At 39.6% G+C, this 25,887-nt stretch overlaps 1 protein-coding gene across 1 annotated transcript in view; it reads right to left on the bottom strand.

The window, feature by feature from the left end:
- Positions 1 to 25,887, bottom strand: part of ANKRD31 (ankyrin repeat domain 31) — a 73,606-nt gene that overhangs the window by 29,880 nt on the left and 17,839 nt on the right. The window contains exons 8-15 of the mRNA XM_068423370.1: positions 24,394 to 24,668; positions 23,945 to 24,072; positions 21,133 to 21,312; positions 17,817 to 17,959; positions 15,248 to 15,392; positions 8,718 to 8,779; positions 5,854 to 6,385; positions 5,048 to 5,296 (exon numbers count right to left, since the gene is read on the bottom strand). Coding sequence (XP_068279471.1) covers positions 5,048 to 5,296; positions 5,854 to 6,385; positions 8,718 to 8,779; positions 15,248 to 15,392; positions 17,817 to 17,959; positions 21,133 to 21,312; positions 23,945 to 24,072; positions 24,394 to 24,668 — 1,714 coding nt within the window. The remainder of the gene's footprint in view (positions 1 to 5,047; positions 5,297 to 5,853; positions 6,386 to 8,717; positions 8,780 to 15,247; positions 15,393 to 17,816; positions 17,960 to 21,132; positions 21,313 to 23,944; positions 24,073 to 24,393; positions 24,669 to 25,887) is intronic.

Raw genomic sequence — 25,887 nt, 5'->3', positions numbered from 1 at the left:
AACAAATAATTAAGCTTCATAACTCATCTGTTTTAATGTAAGTATGTGCAATACAGTTGCCTTAATTGTTCAATAACATTAACTGACAACATCAAAAGATGAGAAGGTGCTGCATAACGGCTCAGATAACAGACCCTATGCAAAAGAATTTACAGTTCAAATCTAGATGACTTAACAAGGGTACAATGGAGTAGGGATCAACAAAAAAGGTAATAAGGTTGAAGTTTTATACTGTATAGAGGTAGGGAGTACGTTACATTTCTCCATGGACTGCTTTCAAGTTACCAGGCATGCTTGCTAAACATATAAGGCACACACATAAAGGTATTTAAGAAACTATACAAAAGCAAGGACTTGACCATCACCTCTTTTCCTTTCCTAATTCAGTACCAGGGAAGAGACAGGTTTCTACATAAGGTATTTTTACAGTTGTGATGTGAAAAAATCCTGTAGACTGATAACAAAACTTTGACTAATGTCTAGTGACATAGCTGAACTGTCTTTTAATTAAACCTGTGCAGGACTGGACCCATAATTGTAAATAAACTTCATTTAATCCTTTTCTTATTGGTTCACAAAGCAAACAACATCCACTTTAAATCTTATCATGCCATCATCAGACAGATCCTAATTCTGAGGCTTCAGGTAACAGACATATAAAATTGTAAGAAATATAAAGAAAAAAATAGATTAAAAAACTACTCATTTTGCATAAAGAGTAAGGACAACCCCCTCCCCCAAACTGCTACCAAAAATACAGGGTGTGTAAATGTTCAAAGCTCTACCATGCATGTTAGCTTTTTTTAAACTGCTCTTCCTGCTGTTACAATATTGTGCTATCAGATTTTTTTAAAGTTCAGTGTTCTTTCTCTGATTTCTTGAAAATCTGTAATTCATCCAAAACAAGGAAAGTGCAATGTTTTAAATAAGCATTTTGCAACTCTTATCTGTGTTTTTTAGGTATTCCTATGAACAATTAGTTGCTGCATCCCAAGCATTCCTCTTATCATCAGACAAACTGTCTTCTCAAGTATTTTCAGTTATCAGTATACATTGGTATCAAACATCTTCCATGATTTGACAGCTGCTTTTCTTCAGGCTCCTCCTGCCTTCTGGAAAATCTGCTTTTCCAAGGTTCCCTTTAAGGTAAACTACTGAGCTTGTCATCCAAGACTGTTTGGAAGAACATGAAAGACATACTGCAACTATATTAAAGACAGACATACAGTGAGTATATATCCATACTAATTTTAAACTAGCTTGTTCAGGCACTGCTGCAGCCAGACTATGGCAGCATGGAGCTCACTGGAGGCTATTCTAACCTGTCAGAAAGCATTCAGGTGGCCCTCTTTGCATTTGGGGTGCTTGGCCCACACCGTATTGGCAACCAGAAGAGCTAAAGAGTTTTTAAAATGAAAACTGAGATTCTAGAGCACACAGAGAGGTCACGTTACTGAAATACTCCTCCAATCTGAGACCGACTTTTCTGTAAGGTAATGTATTTTGTTTTGTCTAAAAGCTTCTGGGTCTGAACTCCCAGAGCAATCATTCTTTTTCTAGTTCTTCCTTTTCTTCCCCTTTGATTCATGGGAGAATATCCTAGGGACTCTTCAGAGATGTGGGAGAAAAAAAAAGGCACATAACAGCCCATTAAGCTAATGACTCTTAGCAATATTGGCTGCAAGTGAACAGAACTAATTGCAAAGTTTTCCAGTTAAGTTGTCATGCACAACAGTTTTGTTTGTGGTTGTTAGGAAACATTTGCAAAAGCATAATGGGACATTGGTATGTGAATTACAAAGTACTCGTTCTCTGTGGAATGCATTGCCAGGTGGGTCATGAGCAGGAAAGATCAGGAACTCAGCAAATACAAAATCCAGTCAGCACACATACAAAGATAAAATGGAGAGATTACAGTAACCAGCAAACAGATTAGATTAGGCTGCTATACCTCAAAAACTTCAAGGATATCCTCCTTCAGAAAGACATTTGAATACTTCAACGTTGGTCTATGAGTAATTCTTTCCACAGATTGAACTATAAGAAAAGCAGCAAGCTGTTTGTACTTACTTTCTGTATACGCAGAACAGGAATGTTGAGAGCCTAGTCAGCGACTGACTGTAGATGAAAGCGTCACTGCGTCATTTAGGAAGAAAAGATTTTTGTTCAAGACTAGAATAATGTAAGGAAGACCACTGGGACATAGGAACAATCAGATGAGATACAAAAGCCAGTTAATGAAGAAGAGGCATGAGACAGCAAAAAATCTGAAAATCCCACAGGTCAGAAAATATTATCCCATCTCCCACTTTTTTCTGTTGCAATCTGAATGCTGGTCTCCAAAGGAATTAATACCTTTTGCCTGCACAAAGGGCTACACTTTCTCATACCACCTCTCAAACAGCAACATTCTCCTGGGATGAAGGAAATAATTACATTTTAGACGAATAACATATTACCTGAAGAGTCTCTTTTGGAGGGAAAAGTAATCTCTGAAATGCTATTCCAGAGGAGACCAAAATGTAAGACACATGTTTGGAATAAAGTTTTTTTTAAATTATAATTTTATCTATAGGAGGCAAAAAATACAAAGGAAAAAAAATCAAAAAATGTATTAATCTACATAGACCTTATTATAAAGATTGAGCAGGAATACAGGACATCTGTAGGGAAAGGAATTATTTCTATGTTCAATGTTTATTCCTCCAATAATTAGCAGCAGATGATGACATGTATCAGATATGTCATGGATTTTTTTCCAGAATGAAGTAAAAACGGATTCCTGCAACAGGAAGAACCAATTTGGACATAGCAAAGCTGAGTACTGACACTGCCAAATACTGGAGAGCAGCAAATAACAAGAAGCACCTACTCCTTTCCTTCTCCCTTCAATTTCCAAAAGAAAACATGAGCTTGCAGTCCAGAAACTCAAGAGAGCAGGAACTTAAGATGGGTTGAAAACTAGCAACCACCTGAGACGGGAAGAGGAAACAGTATTCTGTACAGCTGAAGGCAGAAGAGGACAATAAGACTGTGACTATCAAAGAGAAAAGGATCAGGAGGAACTTCACACAGTTTCCTGAACATTTTTTGTCATGTGTTATAGGACATTGCAGAGATTCACTGATGACTCCTTAATTCAAGTTATAAGACTAGTGAGCATCCAGACGAAGTCTCCAAGGAGAAGGAGGGCTCGAAGCAAACAACAAAAAGAGGCAAACAAATAAATACATTAATAGTATGTGAGCAGATGTATTTGTCCATATTGTGTGTGTTTGTGTATGGGTGGGTGTGTAATTTGTTATACATATTATTTTAAGTATACACACTGTTATGTACACTGGTTTTAAAAGCATTTAATGGACATAGGAGCATGAATCCCATTGATTTTCAAAATACATACAATCTACTTAATGCTAGCATTCATTTACATCCCACTCAAAGGCAAACAAAGTTTGACCAATAGACCCCAGGAACACATAACTGCAGTCCACGGAAGAAACTAAAATTTTTTGCTGCACACACTTGGAAAACATAAATCAAATGTTATATCCATACACAAATACACATGCATTCACACATACTTCTATAAACCTATACATATAAAACTCACCTTTGCCTACATATATACAAAGCATACATTTACACTGACACAGTAGTTACTTGAAAAATAAAGTTTCACAGAGCTGGAAACAATTATAAATAAAAAACAGTTTGAAGAAAAAATGTCAGCAGGAAAATATGAATAATAGCTAGGACGTATTTCACAACATATCCCACACTCAAGATTAGAAGCTGCACTGATTCAAAAACTAAGGAAGCTTAGGAAGGGAATTAGAGAGCAGTGGTAAATGATACATTAAAAATGGGAAGGGAATGGTAGCAAATACAAGTAAGGAGTTGTAGAAAATTGCTGTGGAAAACAAAAGAATACAAGGAGATAGTCACAGGCAGCTAAGGTCCTAAGGTGGCAGTATTTTAAAATCTATCAAAACCAGAAAAAATAATTCCCAAACTCTTAATTACTAGAGAAAAATGAGGGAATTGTCTAAGATAATCAGAAAAGACAAATACTCTATTCTGTAAAAAGGCAAAGCTACACAAGAAATTCCTATTTTCTAATGGCATAGTTCTTTTAATTTCAACACAGGTTAAGGAGAATGCCAAATGATATGAGGATAACATTTTTGCATCAGTGGTCCAAATATATTACATTTAAAAGTTTTAAGAGAGCGGGAATCCCATGTGAACTACAGGTTTTGGTTTCAGTAGGTCTTGAGTGCTATGGTTCTCTGGTTCCAGAAAGAAACAGAGTACATAAGATGACTGCCAGCTTTACCAAAAAAGCAGTAAGTGAAAAATACTTGGGCGTTATGATGAGTAATCAGTTGGCCCACAGCTCTGTTGTGACGGTAAGGCTACTAGACAAATGCAAGTCTTAGACATGGGATGAAACTGCTAAACAGAAAGATGCAGGTGCAGGCAGAAGAGAATGTAACTATCGGAGGACACTAGATCCTTATCCTCACATAAGCAGGATTGTATACTACAGGTAAAACCAAATGTACCAGTACAATCAGAGCCTATGCTGATTTGTGCCTGATGAGGATATAGTCTATAAAATCTAAGTGGATATATGTGTGCCAAAAATACAGAGAGACAGGTTTTCTTTTTTGATCTGTAACATGTAAAACAGTTAACTGAAGACCAATTTGGTGTTCTTTTAAACTCTCAGTTATGCAACATAGTTACCTAAGGATCAATTTAATGTTATTTTAAGCACTCGGTTATGATTCTGCATCCCCTCAACTACAATGCTGAAAGACTGATGAATGTAACATGAACAAAATAGTGTAAGTATGTGCATTCTGTAAAATGCAGTATAGAAGTTGTGGAAATATTTCAAGTATTTGGAACTCGCTAGACTATTTGCTCAACATGCTATACATATTTTTCCAAACTTTCCCTCATGCATTACGAAAAACCTTGTTCATACCTGTCTGGAAAAAAGCTCCACTGTTTTTATAACATATTATTAACTTTTCACCTGATTTCTTGGATGTTTGCTGTTCTGATGCTTGACTGAATTGTGATTGATTAGATGAAAGCTTGTTTTTGCTGCTACTGGAATACGAGGCTGCCTTTTGTCTTATCTCCTGAGGGTCTAATTTTACTCTTTTAGTTTGGACTACTTCTGTTTCAGTTAACTGTGAAAGCATGTTGGTCTTTACATTTCCTTCTTCTTCATTTTTTTCAGTGCCTTCTGCTCCACTTACTCCAGCAAACACTCCTTCATCTGTTGGTTTAACAAAAGAACTGAAGAGTATCTATGGCATAATACTCAGTATTTCAGAAATTATAACTAATATTAAAATGAATGTCAAAATAACCACCTAGTCTAGGTTAAAAAATGCCTGCAGTAACTCACTCAATTTTTGAAAATACTGTAACAGAATAAATCTTTTATCCACTATTCACTATATGTTAATGTATTGAGACTGAATCCAAATAATTCAAAGACTCTTTTGTGAAATTATTACCTTTATTGATTCTTAGGTATTAAAAAAAATAACGTACTTAAGAATTTAATTCTTATTGTAATGACCATTGCAGTCACATTTTGGTAAATATAATGGGGACTTGGATATAAAACAGCCCCCACAAATACAAAGCAAAAACTACTAAATAGTTAATTTGGCATAGTGGATGGTACCACAATACATTCCATGTGTCTGCTATTTCTTTATGGCAAAATACATTCTCTGAAGATCCACAGCTGCGTTTTTTTAATAAAATACACAGAATGTTTAAAACAAACTCATAAAATAATTATTTTCAAATAAAACATGACACCTGTTTTCTGGGAGGTTTCTTCCTGCATATTTTCCACAATCTGAACTGAAGAAGGAGACTTGCTGCCTGCATTAACACCAAAATGCAAATCTCCCTTTGAGTTGGTCTCTTGACGATCCTCTCTCTTTCGTCTAATTTGAAGTGTGTTCTTTACATGGAGTTGTAAAGCTGTAGGCTCAATCTCTAAACTACTAGCATTTTCAGTTTCAATGTGACATCCTTCAACACTTTCTTCTGCATTGCGCAGGATCCTCCCTCCTTTCTCTGTTTGTGGAGCCTTTTGTTCAGTGGTGCTTAGTACACCACTGGTAGAATTATAAGGACTTCCAGAAACACTTTCTCCATTAGTAGCTGCTAAAAGCTCATGTGCTAACAGTGTTTCTGCATTTGCTTGAAGTGTCTGTTCAATGCATCTGGTTCCATCCTCAGATTTATTAGTATAAATGTTTTGCACCTCATTTACAAAAATCTGTTGCAATATGTCCGTGCTGTCTGAATCTGCTGGTTCTGGCTCATCTGTCTGTAAGGAAATCTGTTCAAAGGCAAAGAGAGTTTTAAACTTAGAGCCTTTCCGTTAATTTTGTTTCCATCAACGTTAACTTGATTTGTCAAGTTTTGCAAAGAAATAATCTGTTCTGAAGGTATTCTCATATCAGTATTTAGATTCCTGTCACTTAAGCTACTACTGTTACTCTGCCTGAGACTACCTTGATCACTGTCATAACTCTTGACTTCCTGTTGTAACTTCAAAACAGATACATTGTGAGAGGAAGCCAAAGCAAGTAAGTATTGACTGAGACCCAAGTTCTGTTAAATGAGTAGTCTGAGAATGCTGTGCAGGCATTTTTTCTCCAGAAACCACTGATGTGGGGCAATGTGAACTGGTGATCTCCTCTCCTGTTACAACAGAAATTGCTGAGCTTCCACCAGTTCTGCCCTTTCCTTCTGTAAATGGATTTTCACTGTTACCACTCTTGAACTCATGTTCTTACTGAAATTCTGTCTGACTTAGCCCAGGTTTCCTGCAACATTAATTGGGATGCAACAATTATGATTAGAAACAGCAACAGTGTAGCCCATTTCATTAGGTTCAGCATCAGGGAAATAAGTTTTCTGTAATTTAACTGTTCTTTGGGTTGTAAGTGGACCTAAACATAAGGCCCATCTAACATGATACATTATTTCTGAATAGTTTTACTCTTGGTTGTAGCCTCTGCTACAAGAACAGCAGGTCTATTTTCATTTTTGAACTTGTACTTTTTTTCACTCGGTTTTCTGCCTTCAGAATCCTGAAGAACTTTATTTTTTTGTACATTTCACCAAATTTGTTTTTCTGCTTTGCTCATTTTTAGCAAAACTTCCTTTGATGCTTTAGTATTATCATGTTGAACTACGCTATCTGCATTTAATTCTATCTACAAAACAGGCCATATACTTCATTTCATTTTCTGATAAATTGCATTATTATACACTAAAAGAAAACTGTGCCATTATAAAATTAACAGATTTCCTTTGCCTATGCAGCTTTTTAAGACAGCAGGACAAAGAAATTAAGGAACTAAGAAATATGTGTATAAAAGTGTAAAAACTAATGGGTGAAATCCAATGATAAATATTACTCAAGTGCTTTACACTTTTACTCATTTCTGAAAATTGAACTGGTTTCAAATTAATGCTCTGCCTTTAAAGAATTAAAACTACATTGCTCCTGTGGTCATACACAAGAGCTACAGTTTCACATTTCTGGCAAACCTTTCTGCAATGATCCTAAGAAATTATAGGAAAAGGAAATAACACAGCAAAACCATGCACAATTAACTAATGGCAATCTCTCAACAAAATTGCTCCAAAAGCCAATGACTAACTGGAATTAACCTGTTGATTACTTCGTATCTGGAGACAGAACCAGAACACAAGCACTGCAACAACTCACACAACTACTGAAATCATCAGTTACACAGCCACAGTAATAGGTTTTCCCAATTAAATATTTACAACACCTCAATCAACTAATGTTTTAAAGTATAATCTAAGCCTATACACCATAGATGCTGTTATAGGATAACATTTCTAAGGACATCATAGACTGTACTGCTCTGAGTAACAAGGACAGTTATCATAATCACATAAAATTTCAGGAAGCAAGAATAAAGCATCTGTGCACACTGCATTATGTGTTTCAGATATTACCAGTTATCACTGTTCAAAGCTAAGAAAATGAGAGGCGGGAGAGCACAGCTTTTAATGCCAAAAGCTGTTGTGCTATATGCAAACCAACTATGACCCAAGTGACTGATTACGGTGTCTTGTCTTCATGTGAGGCACTAGCTCCCACATCTTACTGAGGTCTCATGGCATAACTGTGCAACCCCTGTGCAAGACAGCGGCTCCCTAACTCTTCCCTATAGAAACCCAACACAATCTATTACACAGAGGCAAGAAGCAGCTATCCTACTGCTACAAGCCAGGCGACATCTTGCAGTTTCATTCAAGTCATGTTTCTGCAAGTACAAAGAGGCACTGATGTACCATGCTTGTTGTAAATTACCTCTGCAGCACCTGCAAAAACTCAGCAAGAACCACTGTCCATGAGAGGCAGCTGATTGCCTCTGTCTTGCATCTTCATGAGGCTGCAGCTTATCCCAAGTACCAGTACAGATCAGCAACTGCTTACCAAAGAATTGGCATAACATTGAACACCACTCTGTTTCAGTCCCTGCTGGATATGAAGCATCTAGTACATTATGTGCGAGTTTTGAAACGCATTTTAGAAATAGTCATCTGCTTTAGTTCACTGATGACTGCTAGCAAGCCCTTAACAGCTCAGCATCAAATTAACATCAGGAATCTTTGTAAAGATGTACCTGGTACAGGTTTGTATCCTCTACACTTTGAATATTTAACATATTCTCTGAATCACCTCCACCTGAAATGAAAATGAAAGACAGAAAAAAAACAGAATTGAAAAGAGACCGTAATTCTTTACTTTGGATATATAGCATCTCGTGTCTGCAATCTTGTGTGTAACATTACTTACCACGTCTAGCTATACAGAAAAATTATCAAGCCATAAGGGTTTTATTAAAATCTAAAACATAACAATATATAAAACATACATTAAAATCTTGGGAGTCTGATCTTTGTTGCAGATGGCACCTTGTACAAACCAGGAAAGGTGAGAGCAAAGTATGACATTATGCTTCTAATTTTTTCTGAAGATTAGTGACCTGAGCAATTCTTTATGAAAATTAGAGGAGCTACTACATTTCCCTAACTTCTAACAGGCTTCCCTGATCCTCAAGAGACTTTTCTTAAGCCAGTGATGGTGGGATGATAGCCTAGCTTACACCTTTCCCTGTATATATATATATATACATATATGGGCAGGGAAAGGGATGGAGTAGCTAAAGCCAAGTCATTGGCTTTAGCCAACGTGTAAAAATAGGCATAGGTTAAAATAGTGTAAAAATAGGCAAGAATATTCCCCAGCACCAATTCAATGCCTTGCTAGTGGTTTGCTTTAGCTTTCCAGTTATACTCTGTGCTGATAACGTGACATAAAAAGAGTACAGCAGCTACCAAGATCTTACCCTAGATATTAATATACTTACTTAATCCATGCAACTCTACGCATTTACTTCTGACCAATATATTCCCAAACCTAGACTAGCCACATGACATTGAAAAAAATCTAGCTCATCACCCTTTGTTGTTTTGTACTGCAACATGAACTCCAACCTCAGCCCTAAGATCCACCCAACAACTCATACTGGAACCAGCCTGAAATTTAACACGCATTTCACAGCATGGCAACTCTTTCTCCACCACTTCAGGGAATCTGGCATGCCAGATGTTAACCCTAGCCCTAGGATCACTGTTAGTCCACTGGATCCTGCCAGTCTTAGTCCTCAACTAAGCTTAATGGCCCAGCTATTGAGCACCAATTAAGCCAAATCCTAATCGAAACCATAATTTTGAACATTTTTTTAGCCCACCAATCTTTCCAAGGCTCAGAATATATAGATGACGTTTAGTGGCTGCAGCTCTAACCTCTAATCATGGGATCTCCCAAATACAGCAGTCCCTGTCACAGAATCACAGAATCACAGAATCAGTCAGGTTGGAAGAGACCTCAGGGATCATAGAGTCCAACCGTTGCCCTTACACCACCCTGTCAACTAGACCATGGCACTAAGTGCCATGTCCAGTCTTTTCTTAAACACATCCAGAGATGGTGACTCCACCACCTCCCTGGGCAGTCCATTCCAATGTCTAATAACCCTTTCTGAAAAGAAATTCTTCCTGATGTCCAACCTGAACCTCCCTTGGCAAAGCTTGAGGCTGTGTCCTCTTGTCCTATCGCTAGTTGCCCGGGAGAAGAGGCCAACTCCCACTTCACTACAACCTCCCTTCAGGTAGTTGTAGACTGCAATAAGGTCACCTCTGAGACTCCTCCAGGCTAAACAACCCCAGCTCCCTCAGCCGTTCCTCATAGGTCAGACCCTCCAGACCCTTCACCAGCTTGGTCGCCCTCCTCTGGACTCGCTCCAACACCTCAACATCTTTCTTGAAGTGCGGGGCCCAGAACTGGACACAGTATTCAAGGTGCGGCCTCACCAGTGCCGAGCAGAGAGGGACGACCACTTCCCTGGACCGGCTGGCTACACTATTCCTAATAGAGGCCAGGATGCCATTGGCCTTCTTGGCCACCTGGGCACACTGCTGGCTCATGTTTAGCCGGCTGTCGATCAGCACCCCCAGGCCTCTTTCTGCCGGGCCACTTTCTAACCACTCTTCCCCCAGCCTGTAGAACTGCATGGGGTTGTTGTGGCTGAAGTGTAAGACCCGGCACTTGTTCTTGTTGAACCTCATGCCGTTGGTCTCGGCCCATCTATCTAACCTGTCCAGATCCCTCTGTAGGGCCTTCCTACCATCCAGCAGATCGACACTCCCACCCAGCTTGGTGTCATCTGCAAATTTGCTGAGGGTGCACTCAATCCCTATGTCTAGATCATCTGTAAAGATATTGAACAGCACCGGCCCCAGAACTGAGCCCTGGGGAACACCGCTAGTGACCGGCCGCCAGTTGGACTTTGCCCCATTCACCACCACTCTCTGGGCTCGGCCATCCAGCAGCCAGTTTTTAACCCATTGAAGAGTCCACCCATCGAAGCCCCGGGCAGCCAGTTTGTCTAGGAGGATGCTGTGGGAGACAGTGTCGAATGCCTTACTCAAGTCTAGATAGACTACATCCACAGCCCTGCCCTCATCTACTAAGCGGGTCACTTGGTCATAGAAGGAGACCAGGTTGGTCGAGCAGGACCTGCCTTTCACGAATCCATGTTGGCTGGCCCCGATGCCCCGATTGTCCTGCATGTGCTATGTAATGGCACTCAGGATGATCTGTTCCGTCACCTTGCCTGGCACCGAGGTCAGGTTGACAGGCCTATAGTTCCCTGGATCGTCCTTGGATCCGAATCTACTCTCTTTCATTACTCCTTGCCCCATCGCTGCAGGCCCTACTAAAAGTCTGTCCCCATCTTTCTTATAAGCCCCCTTTAAGTATTGAAAGGCCACAATAAGCTCTCCCTGGAACCTACTCCAGGCTGAACAACAACACCTCTCTCAGCCTGCCTTCATAGGAGAGGTGTTCCATTCCTCTGATCACCTCTGTGGCCCTCCTCTGGACTCGCTCCAACAGCTCCATGTCTTTCCTTTACTGAGGACTCGAGAGCTGGACGCATGACTCCAGGTGGGGTCTCACAACACTGGAGCAGAGGAGCAGAATTCCCTCCCTCGACCTGCTGGCCATGCTTCTTTTGATGCAGCCCAGGACACGGTTGGCTTTCTGGGCTGCAAGCACACATTGCTGGCTCACGTCCAGCTTTTCATCCACCAGTACCACCAAGTCCTTCTCCGCAGGGCTGCTCTCAATCCCTTCAGCCCCCAGCCTGTACTGATGCTGGGAGTTGCCCCTTCCCAGGTGCAGGACCTTGCACTTGACCTTGTTGAACCTCATGAGGTTCACATGGGCCCGCTTCTCAAGCTTGTCCAGGTCCCTCTGGATGGCATCCCATCCCTCAGGCGTGTCAACTACACCACACAGCTTGGTGTCCTCTGCAAACTTGCTGAGGGTGCACTCGATCCTGCTGTCTGTATCATTTATGAAGATACTAAACAGTACTGGTCCCAATATGGATCCCTGAGGGACACCACTTGTCACTGATCTCCATCTGGACACAGAGCCATTGACCACTACCCTCTGGATGTGACCATCCAACCAATTCCTCATCCACCGAACAGTTCACCCATCAAATCCATATCTCTCCAATTTAGAGAGAAGGATGTTGTGGGGGACCGTGCCAAAGGCCTTACAGAAGTCCAGACAGATGACATCCGTAGCTCTTCCCTTGTCCACTCATGTAGTCACTCCTTCATAGAAGGCCACTAGGTTGGTCAGACAAGCCTTGCCCTTGGTGAAGCCATGCTGCCTGTCCTGAATCACCTCCCTGTGCTCCACGTGCCTTAGCATAGCTTCTAGGACAATCTATTCCATGATCTTCTCACAGAGGTGATGCTGACAGGTCAGTAGTTCTCAGGGTTCTCCTTTCTACCCTTTGTAAAAATGGGTGCAACGTTCCCCTTTTTCCAGTCACAAGGGACTTCACCTGACTGCCATGACTTTTAAAATATCTTGGAGAGTGGCTTGACAACTACATCAGCCAATTCCCTCAAGACTGGGATGCATTCTGTCAGGTCCCATAGACTGACATATGTTCAGGTTCCTGAAGTGGTCACAAACCTTATCTTCTCTTACAGTGGGAGGGACTTTGCTCCCTCAGTCCCTGCCCTGTGGTCCATCTACTCGAAACGTGTGGGAAGAGAGGTTGCCAGTGAAGACTGAGGCAGAGAAGTTGTTGAGCACCTCAGCGTTCTCTTTGTCTGTTGTTACCAGTTTGCCAGTCATGTTCATCAGGCGGGTTCACGTTCTTTGACCTTCTTTTTCTGGCTGACATACCTACAGAAGCCCGTCTTGTTATTCTTTGTGTTCCTTGCCAAGTTCAGCTCTAGCTGCGCCTTGGCCTTCCTGACCCCATCCCTACACAACCGGGCAGTGTCCCTATACTCTTCCCAGGATACCTGTCACTGCTTCCACTGCCTTTGCATTTCCTTCTTGCCCTTTAGTTTGACCCGCAGGTCTCGACTCATCCACGTCAGTCTCCTGTCTTCCTTTCCTGATGTCTTACACCTGGGGATCAAGAGCTCTTGCACTCTATGGAAAGTGTCCTTAAAGATCTGCCAGCCCTGTTCTGCTCCCTTGTCCCTGAGGGCAGTTTCCCAGGGGGTCCTATTGACTATCTCCTTGAACAGCTGGAAATTTCTTTCCTAAAGTTCAGTGTCCTGACTTTACTCTTTGCCTGACCCATATCCCTCAGGACTTCCAACTCCACCAGTGCAAGATCACTGCAGACCAGGCTGCCTCCAATCTTGACATCACTAGTTAGCTCACTTGCGTTGGTGACCATCGGGTCCAGTATCACATCTCCTCTGGTAAGGCTATTACCTGGCTTAAGAAGTTATCCTCAATGCACTCCAGGCATCTCCTGGATTGCCTACAGCTTGCAGTGCTACTTTTCCAGCAGACGTCAGGGTGGCTGAAGTCCCCTAGGAGGACGAGAGCCTGCAAGTGTGATGCCTCCTGTAGCTGGAGTAAGAAGGCTTCATCAATAGGCTCCCCTTGATCAGGCAGCCTGTGATAAACACCAACTACAACGTTCCCTTCGTTGCCTTGGTCTCTAATTCTTACCCACAAGCTTTCAACCTGCTTGTGGCTATTTTTCACAGACAGCTCTTCACAATCTATGCATCGCTTGATGTAAAGGGCAACCCTTTCATCCCTCCTTCCTCTCCTGTCCCTTCTGAAAGCCCGTAGCCATCAATAGCCACACTCCAGTCATGGGATTCGTCCGACCAAGTTTCAGTAATGGCAACTTGGCTGTAGCTTTCTAGCAGCATGGTGGCTTCCAGCTCCTCCTGTTTGTTGCCCATGCAGTGTGCATCAGTGTAGAGGCACTTCAGCCGGGCTGTTGGCCATGTCACCTTTTTAGAGGAACACACCTTAATTCCTTTGAGGCATTTCACTGGTGATTCCCTGTTGGCTCCTACCTCAGGAGCCCCTGGCTCATGTCCATAAGACTTCAAGCATGCTGCAGTCTTGCAGCACACCTCAGAGCAAGAGGCTGAGGGCCCTTGCTAGCAACCCATCCCTCGAACTTTGGAATGTCGTCCCACAGCTTGTCATGGGCAAGCCTGATATTATCCCCCTCCCCCTTCAAGTCTAGTTTAAAGCTCTGTCAATGAGCCTCATTAGCTCGTGAGCAAAGACCCTCTTCCCCCTTGGAGAAAGGTGAACCCCATCTGATGCCAGCAGGCCTGGAGCCATGTAGATCATCCCATTATTGAAAAATCCAAAACTGGGGCAGTGACAACAGTCACTGAGCTATGTATTAATAGACTGGGTCCATCTGTTTCTTCCAGTGTCACTGCCCACAACTGGAAGGATAGAGGAAAAAATTACCTGAGTCAGATTACCTTACCAACTGTCACAGGACCCTGAAGACTCTTTTGATTGCCTTTGGACTATGTGTTGCACCTTCATTGCCACCCACATGGAAAAGCAATAATGGGTAATAGTCCAGGCACTGGGGACTCCTTTCAGACTTAAACATGCCATAGCCCACACTTGCCCATTGGTGTCCAATAGTCCTAATTCTAACTCTAATCAAGGCCTATCTCGTGGCACTTGTTTGTACCTGCCCCTGACCAAGCAGCCTCTTCTGAACCTTCTTCTCAACTTAGTTCCTAAGACTGTAAGAGATACAACTCTCACCTTAGCCAAAATGTTCACTTACCAACCCCTTGAAATTCATTAGCTATTACCTACAGTAATATTACCCTAGTCCCAGCCCTAACGCTAGCAGTTAAGGATAAGCAGTTAAGGCTTGGCAACCCCTAAGATCTAGATCTAATCCTGGATTCTCCATTTTTCATCTTATGGATCCTTCAAAATTCAGACTCTATGCCAGTTTAGAACCAAATTTTATCCCTAGCTCTAAGCCATACCTCAACCATCAGCAAGTCCAGCCACGCCCCATCTTACATTTAGACAGGCCACAACTATTGTGCTTCGCATCTTCATTTCACATTTAAAGGTAGCTCCAGCCCAAGAAAGAGCTGGACATCATTATCTTCTATATTTTGCCAATGTACAGCAACTGTGCTGGGTAAGGAGTGCCCACTGGTAATCAGGCATCAGACGGCTAAACCCATGGAATTACTAGCAGTAATTAAGGAAAAGTAGTGGTGATGATATGTCAGAATAACTCTCTCCTACCTGATACTGAATCTCTTCTGGATTTTACTACATAGCTTTCAAGCAGTTTCCTCATAGAGGTGTCAGAAGCTTCTTCTAATGCACACCTTCCGATCTCATTTTTTAACAAAGGATCCGCTCCATACCAAAGTAGTAACTCTGCCATCTAGAAAAATAAGTTTTTCAGATCGTTTATTTTCTGACAGTATTTTCCATACTCCTTCCTTATACACACTTCTCTCTCTCGTACTTGACCACATGAGCAACCAAAACAAATCTAAGTCCTATGACAAATAAACCCTCTCTATTCTAGTTAATATAACTAAAGCATTCCCCTAGATGCACCATTATCCTATAGTCTTCTTATTTTCATTTTTGTGAATTCGTTCTAGTTATTAACCTGACGCCATTAAGCCAAGGTCTCCCAAAATACTGGGTAGGATTCATGCCCCCATAGCTCTTGATTGGTGGAAAATAACAGGTGATTTTAGGGTATGAGTCATCTTATCTATTTAGGATATCTACTTTAGGAGAAAATAAATTGTGCTCTAGGTGTGTCTTTTGTGACTCCTGTGACTGCAATGGGAAGTTCCGACAGCTATTTCAGATGTACAATATACATCTGGTCAAAGGAAACCCACTCAGATGGTCTTACCAACATTCTGATTTCTGTACAAATGTAAAGCCTGATTCTGTTGTTATTCAATAAATTATCACTTTAGCAAAATATTCCATCTACCTTTGCAGAATAATTTTTTAAGACATGGGAGATTTACAATCTGATTATTTCTTTTCTGTGGGTAACCCTGACACCTTATTCCAGCACTAGTGTGGTTTTACTTGTACCTCTGCCTTTCTCTCATCAGCATCTGTTACCATTTCAGACTGTGTTTGACTCACATCCTTCATCTACGCATTTAAAGTCCCTCATTACTTCTAACCAGATTTCTACTGAGAAAATTGCTAGTGAAGTTTTTTCAACTCATACATTCTCCTAACAAAAGAGCAAATTAAAAAGGGTTCGATCTTTCGCTTCAGAAATTGTCCCAAATCTTTGGATTTTTTCAATGAGTAATGTTGAGAACTCTTCTTCTTTAATGAGATCTTTAGCTATACATGACACTTGTATTCTCTCCTCCTTAACTGTACTATTAAAAAGTCAATCATATACTTACCATTTTTCTGAAATAAGAAATTATTTTGCCATATTGCAGGTGCAGAAAGGGATAAAGCACTCAAAAGGTGTGTTTCCAACCCACAATAATAGCTTCACACACAGAAGGTAGCTTTGAAAGAAACAGCTCGAAATACCACACTACAAAAAGTCATATTACCGAATCACTATCACTATTTTGTTGCTAGTCAAAAGAATAAATATTAATTCTGACAGGTCACTGCAGTGATACAACTATACTGCTCCTGATAAATACAGCACCACCGTGTAGTACCATTCCCTGTGGATATACCAGCTCACATAACTCTAACACAGCTCTGTGTTGAATAACGTTGGTATTCCCCAAGTGACCTAGATGAGATCAGTGTTCTTCCAATATCATTCAAGTTGTTGATCCCTAAATATTACTTGCGGAGACGCAGAGTCCTTCATGCATAACCATGGACATGGTGTCTTAGGTACTTTCACAGAACTCAGAAATATTTCATGAACCAGCAAGAGTCTCTGAGCCACAAGCTGAAAACCAAGCTTGGGGTTCTCAAGTCTCAGAGAAAATTATTAACCAAAAGTCCACCTTTCCTCTTTGCTCTAGGAAGACTTGGAGAGAAATAGATTAAGTCTTTTCTCCGATGTGAAACAGAAAGACAGCAAACGTTTAGGGACAGAACTTATTACATCCTGCAAGAAAAAAATTTTAAATCTTGGAAATCAATAAATATTAGGTAGCATATGTGCACTTCTAGAGAAAGAAACAGCAAGCAGATAAAAGGGACATGCAGAACTCCTACATAAATCTGGGCCACCCTATGAACATGCACAAACAGACAGGCAGAGTCAGACACTGCCAGACTGAAAGAGAACCCACAATTCAGATGCAGGCTTATGAAACCACAGCATTTGGCAATAAAACTTATAGTTAATTCACATTGACTGTTCAGTTGGCTTTCTGTTTATCACCATACAAAATATAAAGCCATGTCTTCATAAGTCTCCATGCTATGTGATAATACACAAAAAATGTCTGTGCATGGCTGTGGCTGCACACCTTACACGCATGTTTACTGTATCATGAAAAAAAGTCATTAAAACTCCAGAAGACTGCTCAGGTCATAAATTATTCTGCAAGGTGATTATAAAATAAATGAAACAAGTAGTATTAAGCTCTAGCAATCTACTCCTCGGTACTTCAGCCACTGTCCCGAACAGTTAGAGAAACAATTAATTCCTGCTTTTGGACAAATCTTGTAAAGCACGGAATGGTTTCAACAGAAATTAAGCAGAAAGGACTTGCAAGCTCCTGAATTTACCCATAATCTGAAAATACCACTCACATGTAAAAGGATTATATGACCTTCTGGACCCAACAACGATCATTTCTATTCCTAAATCATAATTTGTGCTCAATTTGGAATATACCTCATAATGGCCACCTTTAACTGCATCTTGCAATGGTGTTATTTGTTCATTTCCTCTAGCATTAACATCAGCTCCTGCTTTCAAAAGCTCATTTGCTATCCTATAAAAGCCTTCCACACTTGCTCCATGTAGTGCAGTCCAGCCTACAAAAAAGAAAAACCTGTATTTCACATCTGGGTAAAATAATTTATAAAAATTTATGTCAGTTTTAGGTTGTCTATTATTTGATAAATATTTCAGAGAGTATACTGAAAAGGTAAAAACTGATGCATTTTACAATAAGATGTATGAAGAAATGTTTATGAAAAAGTCACAAGGGTTAGGAGATCTCATTCTGTCAAAATCTGCACTTACTGAAGAACTAGGTGCTGCTGTAACAATATTAGTTTTAGATTTGATAGTTCTGTTATGAAAGAAGAGAATAAAAATTATTCCACCCACATCTTAGCAATTTCTCCCTGAATAAAATGTATATATTATTTTAAGAACAAGATAATTTTTCATGGCACTCTTTTACATAGCCATGCTGAAGAAGCTAAGCAAGAAAGAGGCAAAATAAAGACCTGGAGTCTTTATTGCCAAATAAAAATGTTTTTTAAGACTATCCAAGAATGGTTTGAGTGTTCAAAGAAAGCAAGGAAAAATCCTTCCCGAAATTCCATACCCATTCCCAGCTATATGTTATAAACCGAGATATGAGCTTCTTGACCCACAGAACAATTCTACTCGATGAAGGAGGTGTTGAGGAAAATCAAAAGATGGAATGTAAGTCTTTGATCTGGGTTTAGCATATCCTTGCATCACTCCTTAAACATTCATTATGCAACAGTTTTTTGTAGGGTGAGAAAAGTAAGGGAAAAAGACAAGGGGATCTTCCACTTCCTATCTTCTATCTCTCAAACCAGCATGCCCTCCAGAAGACCATTTTGATGGCCAGCCTTACACTTCAACCGCCTCCCATTATCAGAAGGTTGTCTGGGCCTAATTCACATACTAAATATGTGAATTTATACGTGAATTAGGCTTATTAAGACTGTGAGGCTCCCAGTAAGCAAAATTATCTTAATTTAATTGGAAAGAGAAACTCTTGAGGCTCTCTTATACACCACTCAACCCAGAATATTGTATATTTGTATAGAATTGGGTTTATTATGAGCACAGGATGTTGCATCAGATTGTCCAAATATTTTGTGCTATTAGGCTTTGTTCTTGAATGCTTGAAACTCAGCTAAGTTTTAACTACATTGCCTAATGTTGACAGTGCTTCAAGATGAATGGTTTTTAACAGTTTCATCTTTAAAACATTTATATGTATTTTATAGTGCCTATCTCATTAAGAAACTCTAGTGACTCCATATTCTGGAACAAAAGCTTGAAATCTGTCAAAGGGAGGATAAAAAAGGTTCACTTAGGGGAAAGTACCTATTTCTCCCTCAGTAAAAAGTATCCTCTATCTGATGTACTAATAACCCACTGAAAAACTGAACCTGCAACATGTTCGATTGATAATCACTAGAGTTTAGCAACATGATTCTCCAAGGACACTGTGCATGCTCCAGACCAAGGAACGACACAAGTTTCACTGCAACTGTTTTTCAGCTCCCTCAAGGCACTGTGAATCCAAGACTCAAACATGGAGCACAGACAGTATCTCTACCATGCTGTCCATATGCTACATGCTTATGTCCAGGAAATAAAAAGGAGGAAGAAAAACCCAAAAGAACCCAAGAACTCAGTAAAGTACTGAAGCAGAGTACTGAAGCACAGGAGTAAGGAAAAATACCAGGCTAAGATATGGATAATCACTGGCAAAGGGCTTTAAAGGAAGAGAAAATGCACAGAGGCAGAATATAATCATCAGAGCAATGATTCCCAGAGAGACTGAGATGAAAGTGCATTTCAAAATGGCACAGGTCTGGCAACTCTACTTCTTTCTGATTACACTTCCCTCTTTAAAAAAGAAAGAAGTAAGGGCAGGTCAGCCCCTCATTGCTTCAAGGAGTTCAGCTAAAACACATTTTTAGGGTTTTTTTTTTTTAGGCTCCTTTCACACCAAAAAATAGCAGCCAGAGTCTGGGGGATGAATAAACAGCAGCCTAGCAAAACGTGCAAAGGTAGAAAAAGGAAGCAGCTGTGAGGCCAAAAACTGGAAACAGTGCACTTTAGTACACTTGCCCACAGAGGCTGCACCTGAACGCACACCATCAACATTTCTCTGTTGTCAGCAGGTGACTTTGAAACCCATCAACAAAATATTTTCTCATCTACCTCTAGCACAAGTTAACACACATTATGAGTCACTCTGTTAGCTCAAATGCCAGAATGCTATGCTGTAGAAGTCTGAAATTTGGTGCTGACCCAATCTCTCTCTCAATATATTCCAGAAGACAGAGAATTTCTACCTTAATTTTGGTCTGTTATATGCCTGCATTATGCAATAGCCTTTAAAGGCACAACACAGGTTTTTTGTTCCCAGAGAACAGCTGTGAAACCCTAGCCACTGCACAGGACGGAAGCACTCTATGAATGAATCAAAGTTTTCTACCAAATGAGCCAGCTGTCTGCGAAACCATTGTCTCTTTTGTTATGGAAGTTTATCAGAGCCTAATGGATGAGACAGGAAACTGCAAAATAAGGAACAACAGTCTTATGTTTGAAACAATCAATTGATACTTTAGGGTGTGGCAATGTCTTTGATACAGAGTATCACACATGAAGCTGGATAAGGTGAATTGTGTCAATCAAAAAGTTCATAGCTGGCTGCTATTTATCATTCTGGTTTTTTTGGTGGTCAAGAATTAAAAATGCAAAATACCAAATACTCACAACTTTACAAAATCAAAGCAGTGCTAAATTATTAAGCTACAACTTCCTTTAAGATGCAATGGGTAAAATCAGAGTCCCTGAAAAACTAAACTGGAAAATCTAAATCTTGGTCTCTCAAGTTGGCCAGTGAAATGGACCAAAAAAAAATTCCTTAAAAGACATTACATTGATTATCTAATTAAGGGACTGTTTTGTGATAAACACGCATAGGATTGTTGAATTAAGGCTAAGTAAACTTAACTGCATCACTTTGTAATTTTTTAAGTGCTTACTTTTTCCGAAAGATTTTCTTTTTTAATATACTTTTATACGTAGATCTATATTTTCTCTTACAAACAATTACCAAGTTAGACCAATAAAAATTTAATAATCTACTGACTAGTCACAAACCTACAGTCTTGTCCACTGCACAAACTCAAAATATGCACTTTTATTAGTTATAAGTAGATACTTGTTTTGAAAACACTATTTTAATACAATTGCAACTTACCAGCGTAATCCTGAGCATTTACATTTCCACCAGCTTTTACTATGTTACGTACAAGGCCTGTATCTTGATGAGCAACAGCTCTATGCAGTAAGGTCTCACCATACATATTCCTCCTATTGATTACTGAAAGTGAAATGGGGCCAACAGGATTTACAGAACTCCTACCAAAGGCTTCTTGTCCTGAAAAATAATGTAAAAGATCTGCTGAACTGAAAAATATCTTTCCTCTCTTATTTTGCCTTCACTTTAATAAGCTTTCTGGAAAAAAATGCTCATTCAACCCAGTAGAAACAAGTATCATCTCAAAAAACACATTACCAATTAAATAATAATACCATTCAATAAAAGATGCCATAGTGAATTCCATAACAAAACTCCAACTGAAATTCAACACACAAGAATATGACTTTGTAAAACTGTGTTAAGTTTAGACTTTTTCCTTTTTAATGACATTTTTGCAAAGTGCATTGTTTCCCATTGGAGGATAAAACTGCTATTCAAGGTTACAACTTATTACAAGAAAGCATTTCAATAGCTAGTCAGTTATTCAATAATTTCTCTTCTCTTAAAAGTCAAATTCATCAGCAGTTCTTTTGTACTCATTTATATTTTAAAACATCCGCTTCGTGAGCAGAGTATTTACACTAGGATAGTGACTGAGATTAGCGCTCTCAGATTACTTTTCCCCATGACTTCACAATCAGCTCAGCCATTTCTGCAATGAGTGAAACGTGAACAGTTGCTTGGGAATATGAGGCCAAATGTAGAAAATAAAATGTAAAAGATATTATTTTTAAATTTTAGTTTATTATTTTACAAAACAAATGCTATCTCCCATTATGCACTCATTACAGTTTTCAGCTGGGGTGAAACTATTTCCAACACATAGATGAGCTGTTCTGCACTTCACCAGCAGTGCCATCCCAGCATCCCTTCATATTGTGGAGAAGAGCAGCCTGGCTACTGCCGTTTCTAAAAAACAGGGAGGGAAGAAAAAGGGAGGAAGGAAAGGACAGGATGATGGACTGCAGGAAAGCACAATGCATGGCCTAGGTCATTAATCAATCTGCTAATGAAAAACCTTGGGACAACAGACTATATACACTGCTCCTCTCTAAAAGCTGTAGCAAATGTGGCTCACTGTCCCTAAAACTTCACCTGAGTGTCAGGAATAGACATTTTAAGTACAACCTTAAAACACATAGTTCTCCTGCGGCTGTAACTCACAAAGCCTGATGTCTCTGCTGTTTAGTGCGTGACGATTTACTGTGAGCTCAGACTAATTCCCAAACTTTTTAAGTTCTTGACTCTGTGTAGATTTTTAGAATCTATAATAGATATGGGTTTACCCAGGATCCTCCCTCAGCTGAGCACATGGACAGTCCCTCTCCTGTACCTGTCCAGCCTTGCAAGACCTTAATCATTTAAGATACTGCAGTCCGTAGTCAAAGCTGGTCTAAACTAGCCAAGCAGTTCAGGAGGGATTAAACTGCACATACACAGAACAAGGCATAGTTTTATGTTACACTTAACCCAATTTAACTTGTTACTTCAAGAGGCCCTATTTCCCGTCATTTCTGCCTTGCCTTCCTAGTGCCTTCCTTGTGTCTGACCTTGCGCAAAATAAGTGATGCTTGCTGATTCAAACAAAAACTTTTTGTGGGGCTGTTTTTTCAGTGAACTACCAAACTAAGACGACTCAAAGACTCTTGATTGCTAGGTCTGACGCAAAAGGGAGGTAAACTTGCTACATTGGATTAACAAGAAGCTACCTCTGTAAGCAGTGCAACTCTTTCTGCAGAAATCATGCTAAAAAAACAAAAGCTTGGTTTTTGAGTGGAAATTAGTAAGTCAACTTGAAATAAATGAGCAGCTAGTCATACAACTTTAAATCTCATAAAAACAGTGCTTCCACTGGGAATAATGAAAACCTGCAAAAGAGAACAATTGTTAATTGGAGGTAGAATTATTCACATTTTTAAGATCTATAATGTACTGTTACAGTTCAAATACTTCCAAACTTTGGAAGCTGCTTAAATGATTGCAGGTGCACAGATAAATCCAGACTGAATGGGCTCAAATCAAAAAAAAACCTTTTAAGATCCCAATCTTAAAGCTGTTGGAGTGAGCACTTAAGTGAGGAAATTCTATATTCTCCTACACTTCCACTACAAGGCAAAGAATTTATCGGCATGCATCTTCAAAGGATGAAAAATAGCAATCTTTCTCTCTGACAAAGCACATTGCAAGGAAAAATACTTCAGAGACTGCTCCGTGACTGTGGTAGTGAAGGCCCTATAATCCTGTATTTAAAACAGGATAACAAAAGCAGGCATTCAAAATAGAATAAAGTGTTTTGTGTAGGTCAATTCTTCGGGATGGCACTGCCCTCAGAATGATGTTGCACACAGAATACTACATTATAGAAAGATATATAAATGTATATCAGGATCTACCTTTTCACTCTGCAAGAAAACATTTTTCTTCTGCTTTTCAGAATACACCATAATTTTTTCATATATAACACTGTGATAAATTTTTTTTTCATATATAACACTGCATCCTGAAAAAATTCTCATGATTCTTAACGAGTTTATGTGAACAAGTCGACTGTAAGGTTGCTAATCCGTAAGTTTAAACAAGTGAGGGAAATTATCAATAATTTTAATTATTAAAATGAATGTTTATACTATCTTTTTAAAAGAAATCCATGCCACAATATATTGGAAAGGTTATGAATCGTAATTGACTCAGTCTAGTTGTTCAAATAAAACAATAATCTCTATGACAAACATATTAGAGAATATCTTACTCAGTTTGTTTTCTATTCTCTTGCTCCTTCTTCTCTGCTCAGCTTTTCCATCCTCATTTAGAGTTACTTCTTGGCATATGTTGGTTTCTAGATCCTGCTTGTCTTTAGAAGTAGATTTCTGAATTTTACTGACAAGAGATTTGTTTAGAATCAACAAAAATATCCTCTTCTCTATATAAATCGATGTTTATAGTAGAGCTAAGAATATGAATATATTTGATTTTAAAAGGAAGTCTGTAATAGCATGCAAGTGTATAGACTAACATAGGCAGTACTGAATAAAGAGCAAATCAAGAGAGAAACTAACTTCCAGATCTTTAAAATGTAAAATCTTTACCTTTTGACCATTTAAAGTCATTGACATGAGGAATGAGTACTCTATATGCATTGTACTTGTTACATTAATTTAAAAAAAGAATTTAAGAATATTATACATGATCTTGTCATACTCAAAATCCTTAGGTTTGTTTCTTGTTGTACTGCCACTGTGAGACATCCTCTGCTGAGTCTCTGCTAGTGTTTGGCGATGACTAGAAATATGATCTCCGCACTTTCTTGAGGCAGTCTCTCTTAACTGCATTGCTTTCCTTGTTGTTTGGGCTGTTTCTGCACATGCTGCAGCCTCCACTGAATGTGAAATTCCCTCTACAGTTTGCTTTTCACTAGACGTGGCAACCCAGTAATCTGAAATTACTTCTTTCTCTCTCTGCTGATCACCCACAGGCTGTGACAAAAAAAGAAATATTACACGCAACTGGTAAGCATGCAGTTAAAACAAGGGCTGTATATGTAAGATATATATTGTCTTACAAATTATATGTGTGCTCACAGACGATAGAGGGGTTGCTTAAGTGAATAACTGGAATTCTACAGATACAACAGACAGAGGCTGCCATAGGAGAGGGACTTCTAAAGTAGCATGCCACACCATGTGCCCCTGTCAGAATCAGCCAAGGGAATTTGGATACTCAGAATCACAACTTAAATAATAAATCTAGGCTGGCTGACAGCAGACAAAAGTTGTTACTATCTGAAAGTTGTTTGGTTGGACATGTGAAATGACTTAATAGATTTGTTTCAGTTTCCTATCGACATAAGCTCCTGTCCTAAAAAATAAAGTGACGTTTAAGATGTCTTAAGCTAGCCCATCTTACCCGACTCTTGCACAAGCCTAGAAACGTGCACAAGATCAAGAACCATGTTTCACCTGAGGTTCAGTAGCACCCAGCTAAGAAGCTATTTCTAAAGATATACCATTCCTGAGCTACAGCCACCACAGATGAGATTCACTTCACCATCAGCCTTCTATAAGCCAGGCATCTAGATGACACTAGGCATCCTCGTTACCCCTACCAGTGGTGAAGGGGAAAAGCTACTTTCAGAGATGATGGTGATTCACCTCATCCTAAATTGTGCAAACGGGAACCTAAACGATTGGTGTACACCAGAGGCTTATCTCTAACAGTAAGAGAGAGAAATCCCACCCTAAAGGTATGTCATCACATGGCAGTTAATTTGAGTTACTTGAGTTTAATCAATGTTTTAGTCAAGTGAGTGTGACTTGCTGCTGAGTATCACTCAAGCTGCTGAAACCTGGGTACTCATTAGCTTATTACACACTTGAGTAATGCTGAAGGCTCTTAGGACACACCCTCAGCCACACATGCATACAAATTCTTTCATGGTAACGTGGCAATACTTGTTAGTCCTTTCTTGAGGCACAGATGGAAATGTAGGATTCACTGATTAATTTTTTTAATCGACATATTCAGCAGAGAGGCTACTGAAGAGGTGAATTGCATTGCTAGAAGTGGTCCCTCTGGGTCAAGAGATGATGCATGTTAACATGGCAGTTGGGGAAAAACAAATATTTCAGTTTACAAAACTATCAATGCAGTACTTTCCATGGCATCACATCTGCTACAGGAAAAGGGTTAGAGAAG

This window comes from Nyctibius grandis, chromosome Z (assembly GCF_013368605.1).
Source record: "Nyctibius grandis isolate bNycGra1 chromosome Z, bNycGra1.pri, whole genome shotgun sequence".
NCBI classification, from domain to species: domain Eukaryota; kingdom Metazoa; phylum Chordata; class Aves; order Nyctibiiformes; family Nyctibiidae; genus Nyctibius; species Nyctibius grandis.
The sequence above is the reverse complement of the archived record's forward strand: the minus strand, read 5'-3'. Positions and strand labels throughout refer to the sequence as shown.